General features: G+C 41.1%; 2 protein-coding genes across 2 annotated transcripts in view; one reads left to right on the forward strand and one right to left on the reverse strand.

Moving 5' to 3' along the window:
• The window catches only part of LOC142947453 (AP2-associated protein kinase 1-like), a 20,564-nt gene extending 16,695 nt beyond the window's left edge, over nucleotides 1-3,869 (forward strand). Inside the window, exon 20 of the mRNA XM_076089053.1 lies at nucleotides 2,016-3,869. Within this exon, the coding sequence (XP_075945168.1) occupies nucleotides 2,016-2,716 (701 nt within the window). The 3' untranslated portion in view covers nucleotides 2,717-3,869. The remainder of the gene's footprint in view (nucleotides 1-2,015) is intronic.
• Nucleotides 3,870-8,036: 4,167 nt separating this feature from the next.
• antxr1b (ANTXR cell adhesion molecule 1b) lies at nucleotides 8,037-18,635 on the reverse strand. The gene is made up of 18 exons (XM_076089086.1): nucleotides 18,481-18,635; nucleotides 16,149-16,220; nucleotides 16,000-16,071; nucleotides 15,762-15,843; nucleotides 15,594-15,627; nucleotides 15,266-15,345; nucleotides 14,697-14,765; nucleotides 14,522-14,602; nucleotides 14,366-14,426; nucleotides 14,066-14,164; nucleotides 12,828-12,897; nucleotides 12,662-12,740; nucleotides 12,316-12,411; nucleotides 12,173-12,214; nucleotides 11,919-12,011; nucleotides 9,998-10,156; nucleotides 9,118-9,198; nucleotides 8,037-8,431 (listed from the first exon to the last, which is right to left on the reverse strand). The coding sequence occupies exons 1-18, from the start codon at nucleotides 18,633-18,635 to the stop codon at nucleotides 8,054-8,056; spliced, it is 1,803 nt and encodes a 600-aa protein (XP_075945201.1). The 3' UTR covers nucleotides 8,037-8,053.
• Between the last annotated feature and the right edge of the window lie 288 nt (nucleotides 18,636-18,923).

Consider the following 18,923-nt stretch of genomic DNA (forward strand, 5'->3'; position numbering starts at 1 on the left):
AATATATATATATATATATATATATACGTTTCTGTAGGATCAAACTCAATGATTTGGCCTGCATGATAAAAGGGAAGACCGCCTCCATCACTTTTATTCATTTCATCATCTTAGGAAGTGTTTGCTTTTGTGAGATCTACTTAAAATAGTCCCTTCAAATCTTAATGGGTTTCCACTTGCTAGTTAGATATATCACACTAAGACAAAGTCCTGCAGTGTAAGATAAATCTCCTCCAAACTGAATGTTAGAATTCAGAATCTAAAAAATTTGTTGTTCTTTGACGATAAATTACCCCGATAATGAATTTAAACTCTTGATTTCTGTCCTATTTCAATGTTATTCCTTCATTTTTTTGTGTAGAACTCCTGATTTCAACTTTTGAGTTACTAAACCTCTGGTCTTTGAAAAAAAAAAAAAAAAAACGACGACAACTTAAGGAGTTGCTGGTTTCAAAGCAACTTCCTCGTAGGTGTGTGTTACTGTAGGTGCTGCATGTGCAACTAAAGACTCACATAATGTTTTTATCTCTCCGATCCTTCCTCTGAACATTTGCCGTTACTGTCTGAACCTATGCAACTCCCGAGCTTTCTCCCCGTAGCCGCCAGTGTGTGTGTGTTGTAACCGGTGAAGCCCAGCAGGTAGTGAGATTAGTCCTCGGTGTGAAACAGAAGCCCCTCCTTTTCTCCGTTGTTTTGCCACAAATGAAAGCCGTCGATTATCTGATACCATTGAGTGTTTTCGAGACGCCTCTCGTCTTTACGGCCCCAAAACCTGCATCAGAGCTGTGGTATCGTGTGCTCCTTCTATTTTTGTGAGATGATTAAAGAATTATAAAGGGATGGCAAATAAAATACAAATGTGAATGTCAACGTGTTGAGTATTGATTGTCAGATGTTCTTTGTTGTCCAGCATATTGGTTGATGTAACTCAACACAAGTTAACTGTTGTGCTGCACCTTTTGTACACAGTCTGTTCACAGGCCTTGAGTAGCTCACTACTGTATTCTGTATGTGGAAAAAAACAACTTTAAAGCCTTTTGTGGCTCCAGAGAGCTGCACAAAGTTTGGTAAACTCAGGCTGGAAATGACATAAATTAGCATTATTAGCCACAACTAGCACAACACCTGAATCTCAGCTGAACTGTAGGTGGTTTGAGTTGCATTGTGGGTAATGTAGGCCCCAGGTTTTGACAAGGAAGAAGACAATATCTCTGGTTCTGCTGTGTACATTTCTATCCTTTTTTTTTTAATTTTTCTTCAAAAGTGTCCACCGTGAGTCTGATGTTAAAGGAGTGCTGTGATCATTTGGTGGAGTGCTCTTTTAATCGCCTCTCATCACACTGCATTAAGTACTTTGGGTGAGATGCTAAGATGTTCAATTATCTTGTAAATGATTTGTTCATTTTAAGCATAATCTAGAAAGGGAGATTTATTTGTGTGATGCACTAATCAAATTCTTATTCTGCTCATATAGCAGGTTAATTCAACTCAGGTAAGACCTTCATGTCCCATTAATATGTCAATCCATCTTTGTCTACCGTCCGAGAGGCTGTCATGTTAAACTTAAGAGTCAACAGTCAGCGATACACCTGTAACTCAGTGAGTTAGGATCATTTCTGACAAATCAGACAATATTATATTGTTGCAGATAGTTTGTCTCCAGCAATCACTGACATTTCCTTTTCAACTATTAAATGTCCCATTCAGTACATGTCTTATTCACAAATCTTTCATAATTCAAAAGGTATTTATCAAACATGTTTGTGTAAAAAATATATATTGACCGATATATCGTTATTGGAATTCTGAAATATCTATCTATTTTTTTACATCACTCATTTTCACTAAGCACAAATGTAAACAATACAAATTAAATACCTGAGCATACATTCCTGTGGTTAATATCATAGATGGCAAAATATTTGTATTTCATATGATATCTATAAGATTCAGAGGTCAGTAAATCTTTCATGTATCTTCATATCTGACCTTTCTCTCATCTTTTCCACACACAGACCTGCAGAGGGAGCTCAACAGTCACGCACTGCCAGCTGCTCAGGCTGTGGCCTCTGTGCAGCTCACTGAGGAGCATCAGCGGCCGAGGACTGCTGCATGTGTCTATGATAAACACATGTTGCCATCAGATGAGAGCGGCATGCAGCACCACACAATACCAGCTTCTTCCACTAGCCTGCCGTTCATACCTGTCAACCACGTATCCCAGTTCCAGGTCAGCCCAGTCACCTCTGATGTCTTCCAGCTGGCCCCGTTTCAAACGCCAGGAACAGAAAGCAAGATGGCGCTCGGCAGCTCCTCCTCTTCTACATCTCAAAAACCTGCTGACGCCTCTGATGTGTTCCTCCAGGCGCCGTTTGGAAAGAGGCAGGAAACCACCAAAGCTGATCCCGCTAACGCTCACATATTTAAGTCTGGTACGCCGCAGGTTCAAACCAGCAGACAGTGTCACCTGGTCCCAGGACCCTCTCCTCCCGGTCCTCAGTGTCTCGGTATCCGGGCCCCTCCTCTGCGCACGGAGACGCCTCTGCTCCAGCAGCCGGTGGCGGTGCACCGGGTCGTCTCCAGGATCGGTCAGCAGGCCGCCGTGGGGTCGGTAGCGGTGGGGCCTCTGCATTCCTGGACCATCGGGGGAAGACCTCTGAACGACCCGTTCACTGGTGCACCTTTCCAGCCGAGATGCTCTCAGGGGAAACCTTGATTATATAATCATCTCTGAACATGTGCCAGAGTAGAGTTCAGTCGCAGTATTACCCAAACGTCTAATGTAGTGTAACTCGTGTCATTACAGTATTAAAACGAGTAAATTATCATTTTACCGATTTTAATGTTCTTGTTTAAGATTAATGTTCTACCTCAGTCATGTGATTTTCTTTCAGTCTGAGCACAACAGTGCATCATTCAGCACCTCAACATTGTGAACTTGGACTGAGCAGTTTCTCAGATGGCGTTGATGGATTGGTCCTGGACTGGATTTTAAACTGCATTTAGGATATCAGAAAGGGTTTGGTCAAGCCGTCATTTTGACCAGCAAAATAACAATAATGTGTAAAAGCATTTAGTGTGTTTTACTTTACTGTTTGCTGTAATATTTAACCGCCTCTGTTGAAGTCTTTGTATTTCAAACGGTGTTTGCAAATTTTAAACTTCTCTAGTTGTTTACCCTTTTGTTTACACTCGGTTTATGGATTGTGCCTTTTAATACCAGTTGTATTGTTTTTCCAAAATGGCTGCAGGCCTTTGGTCAATATTCAGCCAAAGAAATCATTGGAAATGAAATGTAATGGAGTGAAACATATTCATGCAGTTATTACTTTCATATTAACGAGTGAAAGCGCTGTAATCTCTCGACGAGTTACGCAAAATCCAAACTGGCTGGTCACCAGAGAGCTGTACTGGAACCAGTACGATGTTACGCTTTGGCCGTACTTTAATTAATTTGTTGCTTAGTAATTGTACGCAGGTCCAGGGTTAACGGTACTTTATGGTTCTCTTGAAATGATTTCTTACCTGCTGTTGTTTGTCTTTGGTTTTGGTATTTTAAATGAAACATATCACGCCTGTGCTTCAAATCTGCTGATGTGCAGCATAAGGTGACGGGGTCAGAAGGGAATATCGAGAAAATACCAACATCACCTCCACCGACTTTGTAGTAAGCTTCTCTCAAAGTGATACGATTTCAAATAATGCTTCTAGTTTTGCTTCATACTTTGTCACAGATGAGGTCTTTTTGTAAACCATGCTGCCTTGCTAAGTATTTGTGTCTTCCTATATTATCTGGCTATTAATACCGGACCATAGAAAGTGTCATCAGTGGAAACTAAACTGATTTTATTAAAAGACTGTAAACATTATGACATCCTGGTCTTTCTGCTTCTGCCTCATTGCTGACGTTTAACATCCAGGCTTTCATGAGAAGGGACACGATGGCAAAATGCCTGTTAGAATTTTAGAGATCAGCAGGGCCTTGGTGAGGCTAAGATGTTGTTTCATGTCTTAAGTGTGTTGAGAGACGAGCTGATGTTTACCTAAAGAGGATGATGAGTCCCTATTCCTCTGTACGCACCAGGAGGTCGTCGCTCCACTGCTGCAGTCTAAATCTGGGGCAGAGAGGCCAAAAGTATCGTCTTTCCAGGAGAGGTTTTTATTTTATCTTCATTTTTATTCTACCACATTATACAGATTAAACAAAATGCAAAGCTAAAATGGAAAGAAAGACACTGTAAACCCAGGTGTCCACTATGTTAAGTTATCTTTATGTCAGATCGAGCCCCCAATAAACCACTAAAACATGCAAACTACAGTTTGAACCTCTGTCTCGTTGAGGAGGAGAAAGGTAAGCTGAGCTTGTGTGAAAGATGAGCTGCTTGTTTTGATTTTGCAAAAAGTATCTCTGAAGAGCACATGGAAAAAGAGAGTGAACCAGGCCGTGAGCTGATTTCATCGGAGTAAACATGTCAGGATTTGTATACGTAGATGGAAATAGATAAGTCTGAGGCTTTCCTGTAAATGAGTTCAAGGCTGCGTGTAAGCGGCACTGTGACGTTGCTTAACTGCGGATCTGGTTAGCGGTGTGAAGTCACTGATTGCCATTGTTTGTGCAGCCAAGGTAGACCGAGCCACTGGCCAAGTTGCACAGAACACATTTTGGCAGGAAAGATCAAGAAGGAAGGTTGATTCGATCGTTCAGTATATTGATATTGTTTTGCGTAGTTGTCCTTTTGGATATGAAAGAATTTAATATTGTGTTTACAGTCAAAAAGACAAAAAAAAAATCCTTTTACATAAACTGAACTTTATGTTGAAGTTATGCTCTTCAGCAGGGAGGTATAATCCAACGTGTTGTTGACTGCAGCTCTCTGCACTGTTTGCAGATGGACTTGGTAAAGTGTTACGCAGCGTAAATACCTCCTCCAGATCATGGCATCGTAGTTGTTTTTTTTGATTTTATTGTCTGCCTCGATTCCGACTGCTTCTGCTTCTGGCAGCTTTCTCAGACACGCCTCCGTGAGCTCACTGCCCACAGGACTGCGAGTCCGTCTGCATGCATCTGTGAAAGCATTTACACATGAAGAAAGAGCTAAGAAAACCAAGGACAGCACATGGAAAAGATATATTATGAGTTATTTTAGTAGATCTGAGTGGAATAAGACTGACTGGCTGCTCCTTTGACTTGTTGCATAATTCTAAACTCTGAAAATCAAGTTAAATTTTTATTATTTAGAGAGAGTCGATACAATTTACCTAAAATGGAAACTACTCCAAACTGTTCTGAGTTATAAATAAAGTAAACTATTTCACGTTATTCCTCGTTCTGTTAATCCATCCACTTTCTAGCTGCACATTTCCTGCAGTGCCAGCCAGGAAAGCAGAGCAGCCCAGATGTTTTTTTCCTCCAGCAAATTCTTCCAGTTTTTCCATCTAGGAGTGACCAAAATATCTTTATATGGAGACATATGGGGGCATCTTTACCAGGTGTAACAACCATCTCAACCGCAGCTCGACTCCTCGTGTCAAAGATGTGAAGATTAGTAGCAAATCTCCTGACAGACAATTTAGTGCTTTCTCCCAAAATGTTTCTGAAACCATGCAGGCATAAAAGCAAACTATATTTAATTGCCTGGTCATATAGAGGGGCCTGATTTAAAACAAGGCTTATATACGTATACTGTATCATCTTTCATTGTTAGGACAAAGTTCATCACTTGTTGTTAAAGTTAAAGGCCCTGCGCACCCACACAGGTGTTTTCAATTCTGGCTGATTAGACTTCTGCTCAGGTTGGATTTACACTGAGAATAATATGATGTCACCAACGTTTACACAGCAATAAAAGTCCCACTCTGTGTCTGAAATTACTCACTATTTACTATATATAGTGCACTATATTTACCCTCCTTTTTATTTGAGGGTGTGAGAGCGTAAAATTGAAGTCCAGGCATCACAAAGTCCCACAGCACACATTTAGACTGGTCATAGCAGGGAAATCACACGTGCAACTAATGACATTAACAATGCCTCCGTTCTATTCAAGTCTCCCTGTAAGTCATGAAAGCAATTGTGATTTGTTGATTGTGATAAGAGGTACAGTGTTTAACATTTAGAGGATCTATTGGCAGAAATGGGGTATTGATAATTATGTGTCTTCAGGGTATAATTACCTGAAACACTGGCTCTAGATTGGGACTTTCCCACTGTCATGTTTTCGCGTCGGCCACCATAATTCTATCAACAATTTAGCACGCTTGGCACGCACGCGGGAGAACTTTTAGTGGGTTCTCAGTCTGTGGTTCATGAGTGGGTTGCGATCTGCAGCCTCCCTGCTAGATTCCGCCAAATCCTGCACACTAGAGCTTTTCCACGAGCAGCTTCCTGCTCATCACACTGTTGTTAGCTGTCTGGAGCTAATGCATCATTCTAAAGCTTTATTTTATTAACTGATTAATTGCTGTGGTGTACTGCCTATGAAAAGTTAATGTTGTTGTTTCGCCCGCAGACAGTACTTTTCTTCAAATTTTGTGATACCTGTTTCCATGTTACCAAGTCATGTCTTACAACATTTTTGGTCTAACTCTTGTTTATAGAATCTCATTGTTTTCACAGTTTCACAACTGCTTGCAGTAAAAGCCCCCTGCTGTCTTCAACCTTCATCCTAAGTGTGTCCAGCTGGGTGCATGTCAGTGAGTGAGGGCAGAAGATCACCTGCTGAGGTGAACCTCGGGTACGTAGGGCATTTAAAAGTTGTGAGTAAATCCTAAACTGTCACCACCAACCAGCAGATTGAGTTTAAGTTGTGATAAAGCTTTTTACTTTTAATTTCAAACGCATCAAATAACCAGACTCAAAATCTACAGGCTGTCATTCTGGCAGCTAAATCAATCTCAGGGTTGTTTTCCAGAGGTCGCTTTTGTCAGAAACCTAAATGGCACCTAACAGTGAGCCAAACATGTAACTCATATGCTTCTTGCAGACATCTTTCCTGGTTTCTAACTTACTGATTTTAGGAGAACCATGTTTTTAATATCATGCATTGGGCTTGTCTCTCTGTAGGGGTCTCTTGTGAGATGTGTATGAATTAATCTTCAAGGAATACTTTTTGGTAAAAACACTCATTTCTTTTCTTGCTAAGAGTTGGATGAGAGGATTGATACCACCCTCATGTCTACACACTGTAAAGGTTATTAAAGATGTCCCTATCAGCACCTCTAAAACTCACAAATGAACACAATAACCTTTGTTTGTTTGTTCCATACACAAACATTTTGTTTATACAGGAAGTGACACACTGTGAGTGATTAAACAAATCACCTGCTGGTTCTATATCTACCATATAAATGTGACAGTCGTATCAATCTTCTTGTCTAACTTTCGGCAAAAGTGTATTTTTCCCAAAATGTCAAACTATTCAGTAACTGCCTTTCCTACTTTCACCTGAAAAGATCATGAAATGAAAGGTGTCATTTTCCATTGAAATCAGACATGCAATATCAAGGACTGTATATCTTTCTGTGAATAATGAATATTTATTTTCCAAGACGACACTTGTTAAATGTTCACGTATAAAAAAAAAAAAAACATGGCGTAGTTGCTGAGCCACTGGATTTTCTGCTGATTATTGCTTTTCACTGCACAAAGCAGTGAAAGATTCATTTCAGATCAAAAGATTCACATCAGGCGAAGGCTAAAATGAAAATCTATACGACTCCATGGCACACTGCAACGCTTGACCAATGTGTCTGTTTTGACATTAGGAAGGAAGTGTTCTTAAAAAATGAATACATTGCTTAGCTACTATAGCATTTAATAGCCAAAGCTGTGCTCGCTACATTAAATAATCACTTTCTAGACTTAAAAAAAAGTCAGGGTTCATGCGTGTTGAGGAAAACGGACTCTGCAGGAGTTGAATCACCAGCTGCAGCCTCAAAAGGCAACGTTATACACTCCCTCTGTTTGGACAGAGCCACAGTGAGCGGATTCCTTCAGCTTTCCATCCTGAGCTTGGATCCTTCTCCTCAACCTCCTTTTTTGTTTTTACAATGTTCAATAGTTCTCATGATCGGGGCGTGGAGGAGGGCGTGACGGAGGAGGCGCTCTACATGGGGGTGGACCCTGAGGTGGCGGCGGTAGGGAGCCAGTTGGAGATGGGGGCGCAGAGACTGAGCTCATGTTGGAAGGGGGCAGGGCTCTGTTTGGAGGTGGTGTGTACCAGGGAGGGGTGGTGGAGGATGGGGGAGGAGTGGACGGCAGAGGGGGGAGCGTTGAAGTTGGCGAGAGGGGAAAATGGAAGTCGTGGCTGCCCTCTGAAGGACGCCGCCGGTAACTGTGGGGCAAAGTGTAGACGGGCGTGGAGGGATGGTTGTAGATGGGATAGCTAGGAGCAGGGTAGGATTTGCTCCGGGTGAAGTTTATGCACTTGCCCTGTGATGAAGGAAAAACAAAAAGTAACCACAGGTCAGTGTGGAGGCTTGTTTTGTTTATTAACTGAACTGTGCAACTTGAGATGAAAATAAAAGTGAATCTTTAAAGACAAGAAACTGCACTGCCGAATGTACTGTGGCAACGCGATTGGCAGGCTTGGAAGGGCACAGCTTTCAACAGATGGAAAAAGGAAATTCCTTCATTAGTGGATGTCATGGAAAGGAAACGCCATCTCTGCCAGCCCAGCAGAGCTGACGCTGGAGGAGGCTTGCCGCATTCACTCTAAATGACTTCTGCAGACAAGAGCATTCCTCCAGACAATACTGCAGTTGTTTTTACCTTTTGTCTGCTCTTGAGAGTTTGCTGCTTGAAGTCACTTTGATGCAGCTTTGACTGCTTAAAAATGTTTAGTCAATGGAATAAGTGTATCTAATGTCGTGCAGATGAGTTTCAACTCGGTTTCTACTCTGTTCTTTGATCCGTTGCTCTTTTATCCTTAATTTGCAGAGGTCATGAATTTGGCAAATCCGTTTGCTTGCAAAAAAGTTACTTGGTTCACGATGTTATTGATTGCTTTGTTTTCTTCCAGCTGCACAGAGACGATGCCGTTTTTCATTATCGCACAGAGGAAGTCGCAGCGTCACGCCCTGACTTTGCATTATCTCTGGCTTGTCGATCTCTCTCACCTTGTCTCCAGGATGAGGTCGCATCACAGACACTCTGTCGTAGCCTTTTCTCAGGAATACACACAAAGCATCCAGTTTGCCCTGTGGAGAGACGATCACAGATGACGGCACAAATAAAAAAAACAGTATGTTGTACCAGTGATCTCTTATAACAACCAGACTATTAACATAACTCCAGTGCGGTGGCCAGCAGTGCAGCAAAAACAATCCTTTTAAAAGCGGAGTTAACGAACAAGCAAGAGTTTGTGTGTTTATTTGTGGCTCTGCCAGACTGTATATGCTCCACTTTGTGCTCCAGATGTCTCTCTTTGATTCTTGGATAGGAAGCTTTATATAATGCAGCGACAGATAAACAAAGAATGTATTTAGTTAGAAATAACACCCGCTCAACACATTCCATATTCCGGGGTTAGCTCAGTTCATGTCTGGTTCTTATTACCATCCAGCTGACTAATATGTCAAGAAACACATTTTATTAACTATGTCCTGGTCACATGTTGTTCACAGAAACACTAAAAGGTCATATTTTTAGATTATGGTGCTAGACGGCATCGTGAGGAAGATGTCTGTTTTAAAACATCTGGTATTTATATCATTCTCTATATATACATATGTTAACAATATGTAATCCATGTCATTAAATACATTTGCTGGCAGTTATACATCTCTATGACAATTGAGCAAACCGAGGATGACCATAAAATGTGGTTGAAAGCTCTGGAGAAAGATTTTTTTTAAGAATAATTTGATTGTCAAATAATTATAAATTAAAAAAAAAAACTTTTCTAAAATGAGTATTCTACGATCATGATGAATAATATGCACAAACCCCAAAAGTCCTGAGGGAATAACAGGATTAGAAAGTGAAGAACTGGAGCACCTTGATGGGAGAGTACCACTTCTGGGGGCGGATGGATTTGTGCACGTTGTAATAAGGCCGCGGTGGATCAAACTCCTCTGCGGGCATCACAACGCGAGCGTTTTTAGCTTTTTCCAGTTTGGCGCCCTCTTCAGTGGAGCCTTTGTCGCCCCATCGGACCTGAACAGAAACAAAAAGCTTTCAGCACTGTTCTGCTATCAGTGACACATGGAACGCATTCCTTTAGAGTTTAAAACAAGTTCAAAATAGTAATATGGCTAAACATCTGCATCTTAGCAGTCATTGTGAGTACGTTAGCCCGCTGGCTTTTAGCATTTAGCTATGTCTCGCAGGGCCGCTCTTAGGCTTTGGAGTCAATCCTCAATTGTTGTTTTATTATTACAAGACAAATCAAATCAGCTGATTATGTTCGCTCCAGGAGAATATCTGTGTCTTTTTACCAATGCATCTGCATTAAATGACTGCAACTGATGTAAATGATGTCAATCTTTGCAACAACTTACTACTGCTTTATCTGTACATGTAACAATCACTCTTTCCTTGAATATCCAGATGTTCGTAGCATGTCTACAGTTAAATTAAACCCAGTCCTCTGAAATCCACAAGAAATCTGAAGTTTGCTCCCTTGGCTCAAAATTTAATTGCGTCAATTTACGTTCCCAAGTTTCAGATTTAAGGATTTTTCCGAAATTACTTTGGAACCTGTTTTACAGCATAACCCCTCAAAATGCAACAAGAGACCCACTGCTGCAGAAGTCTGCCTCCCCAAATGTAAGAAGGTTTCATCAAAAGCATTTTTTTCAAGTGATAATTACTTGATACTCAAAGAACCCCTGAAAGAGCTTCAGTAAATGTCAAGACCGATCCGTCACATCCAGAGTGAAACCAGGTCTGTCAAAGCAAACTTGGAAGTTCATAACTCAGATTAACTCTCTTGCAGCTGCCACAGAGAAGCCATGAAGGCTTTCACTTGGCAGAGGAAGTACTTAAATGAAGTCGTGCATATTTTCCATTGCTCTGCTTGGAAGCGGTGCTGCTTCGAGTTAGCAGCAGAGATTCCTCTGTGCCAGTCTGTGAAGCACTTCACACTGAGAAGGTGACTTCTGTCTCCTTGACCGTCTTCAACAGACGCCTCTCTTAACCTGCAGACGTCTCGGTCTCACTCTGTTGTCCACGTGGTGTATCAGGTAGCATGGCGCTCAGACGTCTCGCTGCCTCTTCTTATTCCATAACAATCTCTCGACATCATGACTCTGAGCTTTTCTTTCCCCTGCTTTACCTTTTCTCCTTTTTTTTCCTCACATGAATTGAGGACTCTTTCCTTTTTACCACCTCAATCCAAGCCTTTTTAAGGCACCTTCATATTGCCTGAGCAGGCTCAAGCTTGCTAACGGCGGACACATCCTAGCCTCCGAGCATTTGGTAAATCTGTCGTCCTTGCAGTTTGCTGGCCAGATGGCCTCATCTCGACTCTCATTGGCTCACCGAGGTAGTCGCAACAACAAAGTGACTCAGTCCCTTCCAGCATGGACTTGCACACTCATCTCCTCTAAGGAATGACTCGCTTCCTGTTTCCTTTTGTATATTTGTGTTTGATCTCTCTCAAAGTAGCCGAGTGTAGATTCAAGGCCGCCACGTGTTTCGTCTATGAACCTGAAGCTGGTTGATATATAAAGATATGCAGTAGATTACTAAAGCATGTAAAGAAGCATGAAACACTGGTTTGATGTTGATTCGATGTAAGAAAGAACTCGTGATTATAGCAGCTGTGCAACATACACACTGGGAGAATAATGATTTGATTAAGATTATTATTCATTTTTGTTTCTTCGGTTTTAAGTATCTGGAAAACATGTTGAATAAGTAAGTTTAATTACACATTAATTGATTTGCTATCTGGGTTGCCGTTCTCTCGTCCTACCTCCATTCTCTTGATGCCTCCGACTCCACGTCCTCCGTAGTACGAGGCGTCCACTGTGGGCCACCTCTTCTTGGGAAAACCGTCTTCGTCATCCTAAAGAAGAAGGAAACGGTATTACTTTTAATAAGAGTAAAGCAAATAGGTTGTACCATAGCTGACGAGCAAATGTGTTGTGCTGCACACACAAGGTAAGGATTAATGTAAAGGAATGAGTGTGGGTGCAGAAAAGTGAAAGAAAAAATAAAACTGCCTACAGAGTATTCCTCTATTACTGGAGGAGGTGGCTCATGGATGACCTGCAAGCATGAAAAAAAAAAAAAAAAATGTATTTATGTGTCCCAACGTAAACACATTTGTATGTTCTTCACTCTGGGAGGATCCAAGATGGCCGTCGTACCACGGTGCAGCAGAGAGGCCAGAACCACCACAGCAGAATGATGGTGAGCAGGAGCAGCAGGATGAGCAGAGCTATGGCCACAAAGGTCCCATCAGACTGGAGGAGAAAATAGATGCGGGACACAACCAAGGTGAGTCCGTTGCTCAGCAAACCTGCACACGACTTCACTGAACCTCATGTTGCTTTGTGATGGCCAACAATACAATACTTGTAGCAGGAGTTACAAGGTAACATAATTATAAGCTGAGGTTTAGATTGAAGTTCATAGAGTACATTTAGTCGTGAGCTGTTGTGTGTGTGTGTGAGTTCAGCTTTTTACTGCCATCTTGCTTTACATTGTACTTACACAAGTGATTGCAGTAATGGTGACGGAGCTCGATATGAAGCTCAGGCCATTGTTCATGCTGACGTGGAGGGTGGCAGACCTGTAGAAATGGCAGGAGAGTTGGCACATTCAGCGCTCAGTCTATTACGACCCAGACAGTCTGTGGACGGTAACAGCATTCACTTACGTTCCCTCTTTTTCCAGAACAGGAGCTGGGCACAAAAGGTAGGTATCTCTCACCACCAAAGGTCTTTTCACTGTGGAAATAGAATTACACAATAACTTATATCACAATATTCTGTAATGATGTGATTTGAGAGTATAGGAATTAAAAGATAAGTTGGGATCATTGGTTGTGAAAGTGAAGCAAAGGTAAAACTTGATTTTTCTCTACAAGTCCTGAAACGTCAGGAGATTCAAGCTTTAAAATATTGTTTTTGTTATTAAATCCCTGGACTTCCTCTCCCTATGGAAAATGAAGCAAGTGAGGGAGGGTTGTGGTTTATTTACCCTGGCTGAGTGTGTCTAGTGTGTGTAAAGACAGTGCTCCTCCCTGATGTGAGATCCACATTCCCCTCCAGACATCTGAGAAGCGTTGAGCGTTATACCAGCTGATTTACAGAAGGGGAAGACGGTTTTGATGGTTTTTGGGGGTGGGGAAGGACGGGGATTTAAGTCATTGGGAGCCACAAAGAGCTGCTCTCCCTCCACCCACCTCCATCTGCACGGCCAAAACAAACTTGGAACAATGATGTTATTGGCTGCTGAGTGAAATCCCCAATCTATTCTGTCTATAAATAGTTTGGATTCACACACCTACACAACATTGTTGTCTTCTGTCGATCGCTTCACAATACAACGTGGACAACAGAGGATGGTGCATAGTTTATTCACATATTTACATTCTATTCCTCTGTGGTTATGTTACCTTTTGGGCAGAGCCAGACTCACTGTTTAACCCTCTTTGTGGACGTTGTGCTTTTGGTGCAACAAGCTCTCGCATTTGACATTTTATGGCCTTTTCTAAAGTTGATGTGGTAAACGTTTTTGTTATTTTACCTCTTTACAAATCCAACAGACACACAACAACATTAGTATTAATCTGAAGTCCTGTGTCTCGCAAACTGATACATTTGATCCAATATTAACTCTCCTTTTAGCTCTATTTTGGTCTCCACCAACCAAGTATCCATCTTTAGGCTGCTAAATACTCCCCTATGTTCACATGCGAGTCACTTACTTAATGTTCGCTGTGGGTTTGTTACTACGAGTGACTCCTTTCACATAACACATATTGATTTGACTCATGTATTTATAATAATTTGTGGATTAATTCAGTTTAAAAGTCACAAAAAAATACATCCTAAAACAGATTTTAAATTTGAATTAAGATTTTTTTTAATTCACCTTGGTGTATGTACTCACTCAAAGTAACTGTGTCATTGATGCGAAAGCTGCAGAGAACTTTCTGTACGTCCCGGGCATGAAGGAAACCGTTTCCTCGAACAACCACCTGGAAAGATTCTGAAGTGGGATTAAATGCACCATATTTTACATTTTATAATCATATCATTTTCCTTGCAGTAGGTTATGAATCTTAGATATATAATGTATTTAATATGCTTGTATGTAACTTTCAATTGGAGTATTGTACCTAAACTGAATATGATATATGATATAGTATAAATAATACAGGTGTTAATGTTTTCTTCTGTGCCTCTTTACCTCCTTCACAGATGCTGGAGGGCTCTACAGCCAGGATCTCAATGCATGATCGCTTCAGGATCTGAAAGGGAAAACAACATGAAAAGCTGAACAGTAGATCAAAAATATTAAATGAGGTATTTAATCATCTTTCTGTGATGCTTGTGTCTTGCGCACCGAGTCAATGACTCCTTGTAGCGCATCAAATCCATCATTCACCGGGAAGACATGGTCCTTACTGTCAGCTATTGTTGAAAGCTGACGAGACATATGACTGAATGATTAACTGCCTGTCTTGTAGTTTGGATTGATTCATACATCAGCTGGTTTATTGGTTGACTGATTGATGTACCTGGGTTTCATTGAAGTCTTTTACTCCCACACAGTACACAGTGGCGCCCAACTGGCGTGCTCTGCTGGCCTGAGACATTGAAAAAACAAGCAACAAATAAGCTTCAGTAAAATGATGAATGATCAGTTAATCCCAACGGAGAAGAAAAGTGCAGTTGCGCTGCCCTTTTATGAGCCGAAACTCCACTTGTGGACACACCTCCATCAGTGATGTTTGCTGCTGATGTTACGATGTCACTGACAGCTGCTGGAACACATCTGCTGTGACATCACTGAGAGTCATGCGTCCACAAGCACAGCAAGCCTTTACGTTTTCAACCCAAAGTCGGCAACATCTCTGTCATATGTAATTCAGTGTGGATTTACTCTTTAAGATCTCTGGTGTTATATTATGTTCAAGTAACAATGTGAGGGGGAAACATAAGCAATACGATGCATTATCACATGATGACTATAACGTTACATTACGTTGTTACTGGCATTTAGGAAGACTGGGTTTGAAAAAAGTGAGACTAGTGCATTAATATAATGGTTCAATTATGGTAATACTCTAAGTGGTTTTCAAGTCACCTCTCTTTGTGCCAGGTCAAACTGGTTTTCCCTCAGTTCACCGTCCGTCAGGGCGATGATAACACTTGCTGTTCGGAAACCTGAAAGTCCGAGAAAAAAGCCGTTTGAATAATGACACAAATTCTTCTCCTCCGGTGAAATCCATTTTTATAGTATTTTTTCAAAATGATTTGAACGTAATTGTCAATTGATGGAAAAATCGCTGTGTTTCTGTTATTTCCGTGCTAATGATTGTACCACATGAGCTCTGATGAAGGGATTAAAAAAAAAAAAGGGTCCACTGGTAGAAGGAATGATTAGGTGCTAAAAAGGAAAATGTTCTGCTCACCATCTCCAGTCCCGTAGTATATTTGCTCGCTGGCCTGAGAGAGAAGTTTAGAGGCGTCAGTGACTGTAAATTTAAATGGGCCTCATTTAAAAAGAAAAAGAAAAAAGTCAGATGCCATACTGTTGGGTAAGTAGGATCTGTTTCCCATTGACTTAACAGATGGCTTACTCTTTGAAAACCTTTGTGCATGAAGGTGTCTCCACCTGGCTGCACCATGCTTAGCTCCTCCAGTCCAGCCCGGATCTTCTCTCTGATCATTGACGTATAGTCCAGAGAATAAAAACGTACATTAATTGAAATAGAAAGAGATGGCACGGATGATTAAATTCAACTGAATACGAGAAAACGCAACAGACGTGCAAATAAAATCGTTAAGACATTTGAGTGAGGCCGCGCATGTATGCACCTGTCTTCTGTTAGTGCCATGAGAATCCTTCCTTCTTTTGAAAACACAATGAAAGACATCCGTAGCTGAGGACTGGGGGGAAAAAGAAGAGAAGATGTTGTACGTTGTATAATTTTCTCTCTAAATTTGATGTTTCTGTGTGGACCTACCTGATAAACTTGTCAGCCAGGTGGTCAACAAAGTAATAAATCTCATTCCAGTAATGTTGCACACTGCCAGACCTGAAAGAGAGGAATTTTCTAAAATGTAATAAGTGTAAGTGTAGCGGTCCTAAATGACCTCGAGGTTCTACGTTTCTATGTCATGTAGTATAGTGCGTTTAATTTCACGACCCCTGTCGATAAGGTTGAACACAATCAGTTGTAACGAGACGAAACCAGACTGCACTTTGCATCTATAGTCCTTACTGTAAACATTGCAGCATGCACTGCAGTTAAAGGACTTGCAAGAAACAGAAGATGCCAAAATTGATGAAGCTGAAACTAACTGTGTAATACTCCTCATGAATCTTACATTCACTTTTGAGGTTGTGATGTGACCCGATCAAGGACTGCATCATTCTCCCATTGAGTTCACGTCTAATGATTATTGTCATTATTAATTGATCTGCTGAATGGTTGGTCTATAAAACATCAGAAAATGCCAAAGGGACATCTTCCAGTTGCTTGTCTTGTCTGAAATGCAATTCAAAGCTCAAATATATTGAGTTCACAATCATTTAATACAAATAAAAGCGCGACATTTTTACATTTTAGAGACCGGAACTGGCTATTTATTTAGCATTTTTTTCTTGAATTAATGATTCAAACGATTAATTGACTGCCAAAATTCTTGCCAGTTTAATGACTGTTGATAGATGAAATTATTTGAGTCTGATCAAAAGTACTGCACATTTAGCTTCAGGTTATAAACAATGTACAATGTTCCATTCAAAAATGTTTATATAGCCAAACTGTGGTCCTTTGTGGTTTTAAGTTGTTGGTATGCAAATCTAGATCCCAAAATCTAATGGTTTGTTTATCTGCAGCTGCTTTTTGCACGTTTGTTTTGCTGTTGTCAGTGTCCCAAGAACTATCGGCATATTAAATGTACTGTAAATACGTAATTGTATGAGTCCACCTACGTCTTCATCACAGTGAAACTTCACAGAGAGAAGCCAGTGAGTTGTAAGCCTTTGTATTTCCTCCTGAGTTCTGAAGCTTTATATTTCCACATTTTCTCATGTGGCTTCGCTGCTCATTTTCAAAATGCCAAACAAAAAAACAAAAAGTGCCACGTCGTTGATCTTAGCTTTATGGCAAGTAGTGATTTTTAAATCAGGTGCGCACTAAGACACAACAATCAGAAGAAGAAGAATGCAGCTTTTAAAGCGGAAGTCAGAAATCAAAAAGAATCATGCGGCAAATATGCATAACCTCTTCTCCCTCTCTTATGTTTTCATTTATCCCGTGATGTGAGTCCCAGTGCAGAGACAGCCAATAACTCTGGATCTTTGGAACATCTGGCTCTAATGGAGAAAGGGTTCTGCAGACTGGAGCACAGAGAGCTGAAGTCGGGACTAAATGTGAGCTCCTGTCAGTGAAACGTGACCACACTTTGACAACAGGAATCCCTGCGGTGCACTTTATCATTGAAGTGAATGCATCAGCACTTTGCAAATGATTCATCGTTGCGTAAACACAGTTTTTAGTCAAATCATACTACTCCTAAGTTATAGCTTGTGTTTTTGCAACACAGAACAACAACACGCTGACACATGACTTGACCTGCTGAGGAGCTTCACATCATGACAGTTTAATGAACAGCGCAATTGAACCCTTATGTCTGCACTCAAGTCTGTAGAAATCTGCTCCTATGCTTGGAAAATAAAATGACACAGCCAACTAATTGATTGATTAATTGACAGAAAATCGACTACTGTTTTGATAAGCACTTCGTTGTTTTAAGTAATTTTCACGCCAAAGTGAAAACCAATCTCTGGTTCCAGCTTTTCCAATGCGAGTATTTTCTGCTTTTCTGCTCTTTATGACTTTTAAACAGATTATTTTTAGTTTTGAACTGTTGGTCGGACAAAACAAGACATCTGAAGACCTCGCCTAAGACCTGTGATAGGCATGTTTCACTATTTTCTCACCATTTAGAGACCAAATCACGAATCAATAAATCCATAATGAAAATAGTTTGTTGCAGGGCAGAATGACAAACAATTACAATGTTGTTGATTGGTTTCCTGCTCAATTAAATAATAAAAAATTGGAAACTGCTGAAGCATAAAATGTTGTGGTAGAAAAATTCCCTAACCTGAGCCACAAGAGATCATCAGATCTGATGACTGAATGAGTGTTTCACCGTTAGTTAAAGCACAATAGCACATTGTTCATGCCCATTGAATGTCTCTGGAGATGGTTTTGAATGATGTTTATCTTCAAAACAATCTCAGATGAGTCGTGCACCAAAACCTGTGAAAGTAGTAGCACTCACTTGTCCAAAACAAAGTACAGGTCGAATCCTCCATAGCAGGACGACCCTGCCTCCCTCCTGTCATGGATCTGTCCGGCACTGCCGGCCACCAACACCGTCACCAGCATGCCCAGTTCCACACCGAGCAGGACCTGCCTGCACCAGCACTGGGACATCACCCCAGGTTTAAGAGAAAGCACCAGCTCAACCAAAGAGAAGGTAAACATCAATGCTCTCCAGTTGGAGTTTTTTTTCGGCCACTTTCCCCACTCACAACACACCGGTGTAGTCAGCCATGCTGTGCAGACAACTCTCCAAGGCATGAAACGCTCCTCTCTGGGTCAGCGTCCCATCTCCTCAGCAGCAGTTGTGTGCTGAGGAGGAGTGAAGGTGGTTGGAGTCTTTGGCTCCCTCTCTCTCTCTCTCTCTCTCTCTCTCTCTCTCTCTCTCTCTCTCTCTCTCTC

Source organism: Anarhichas minor, unplaced genomic scaffold, assembly GCF_050575085.1.
Source record: "Anarhichas minor isolate MPS153535 unplaced genomic scaffold, ASM5057508v1 ptg000002l, whole genome shotgun sequence".
NCBI lineage: Eukaryota > Metazoa > Chordata > Actinopteri > Perciformes > Anarhichadidae > Anarhichas > Anarhichas minor.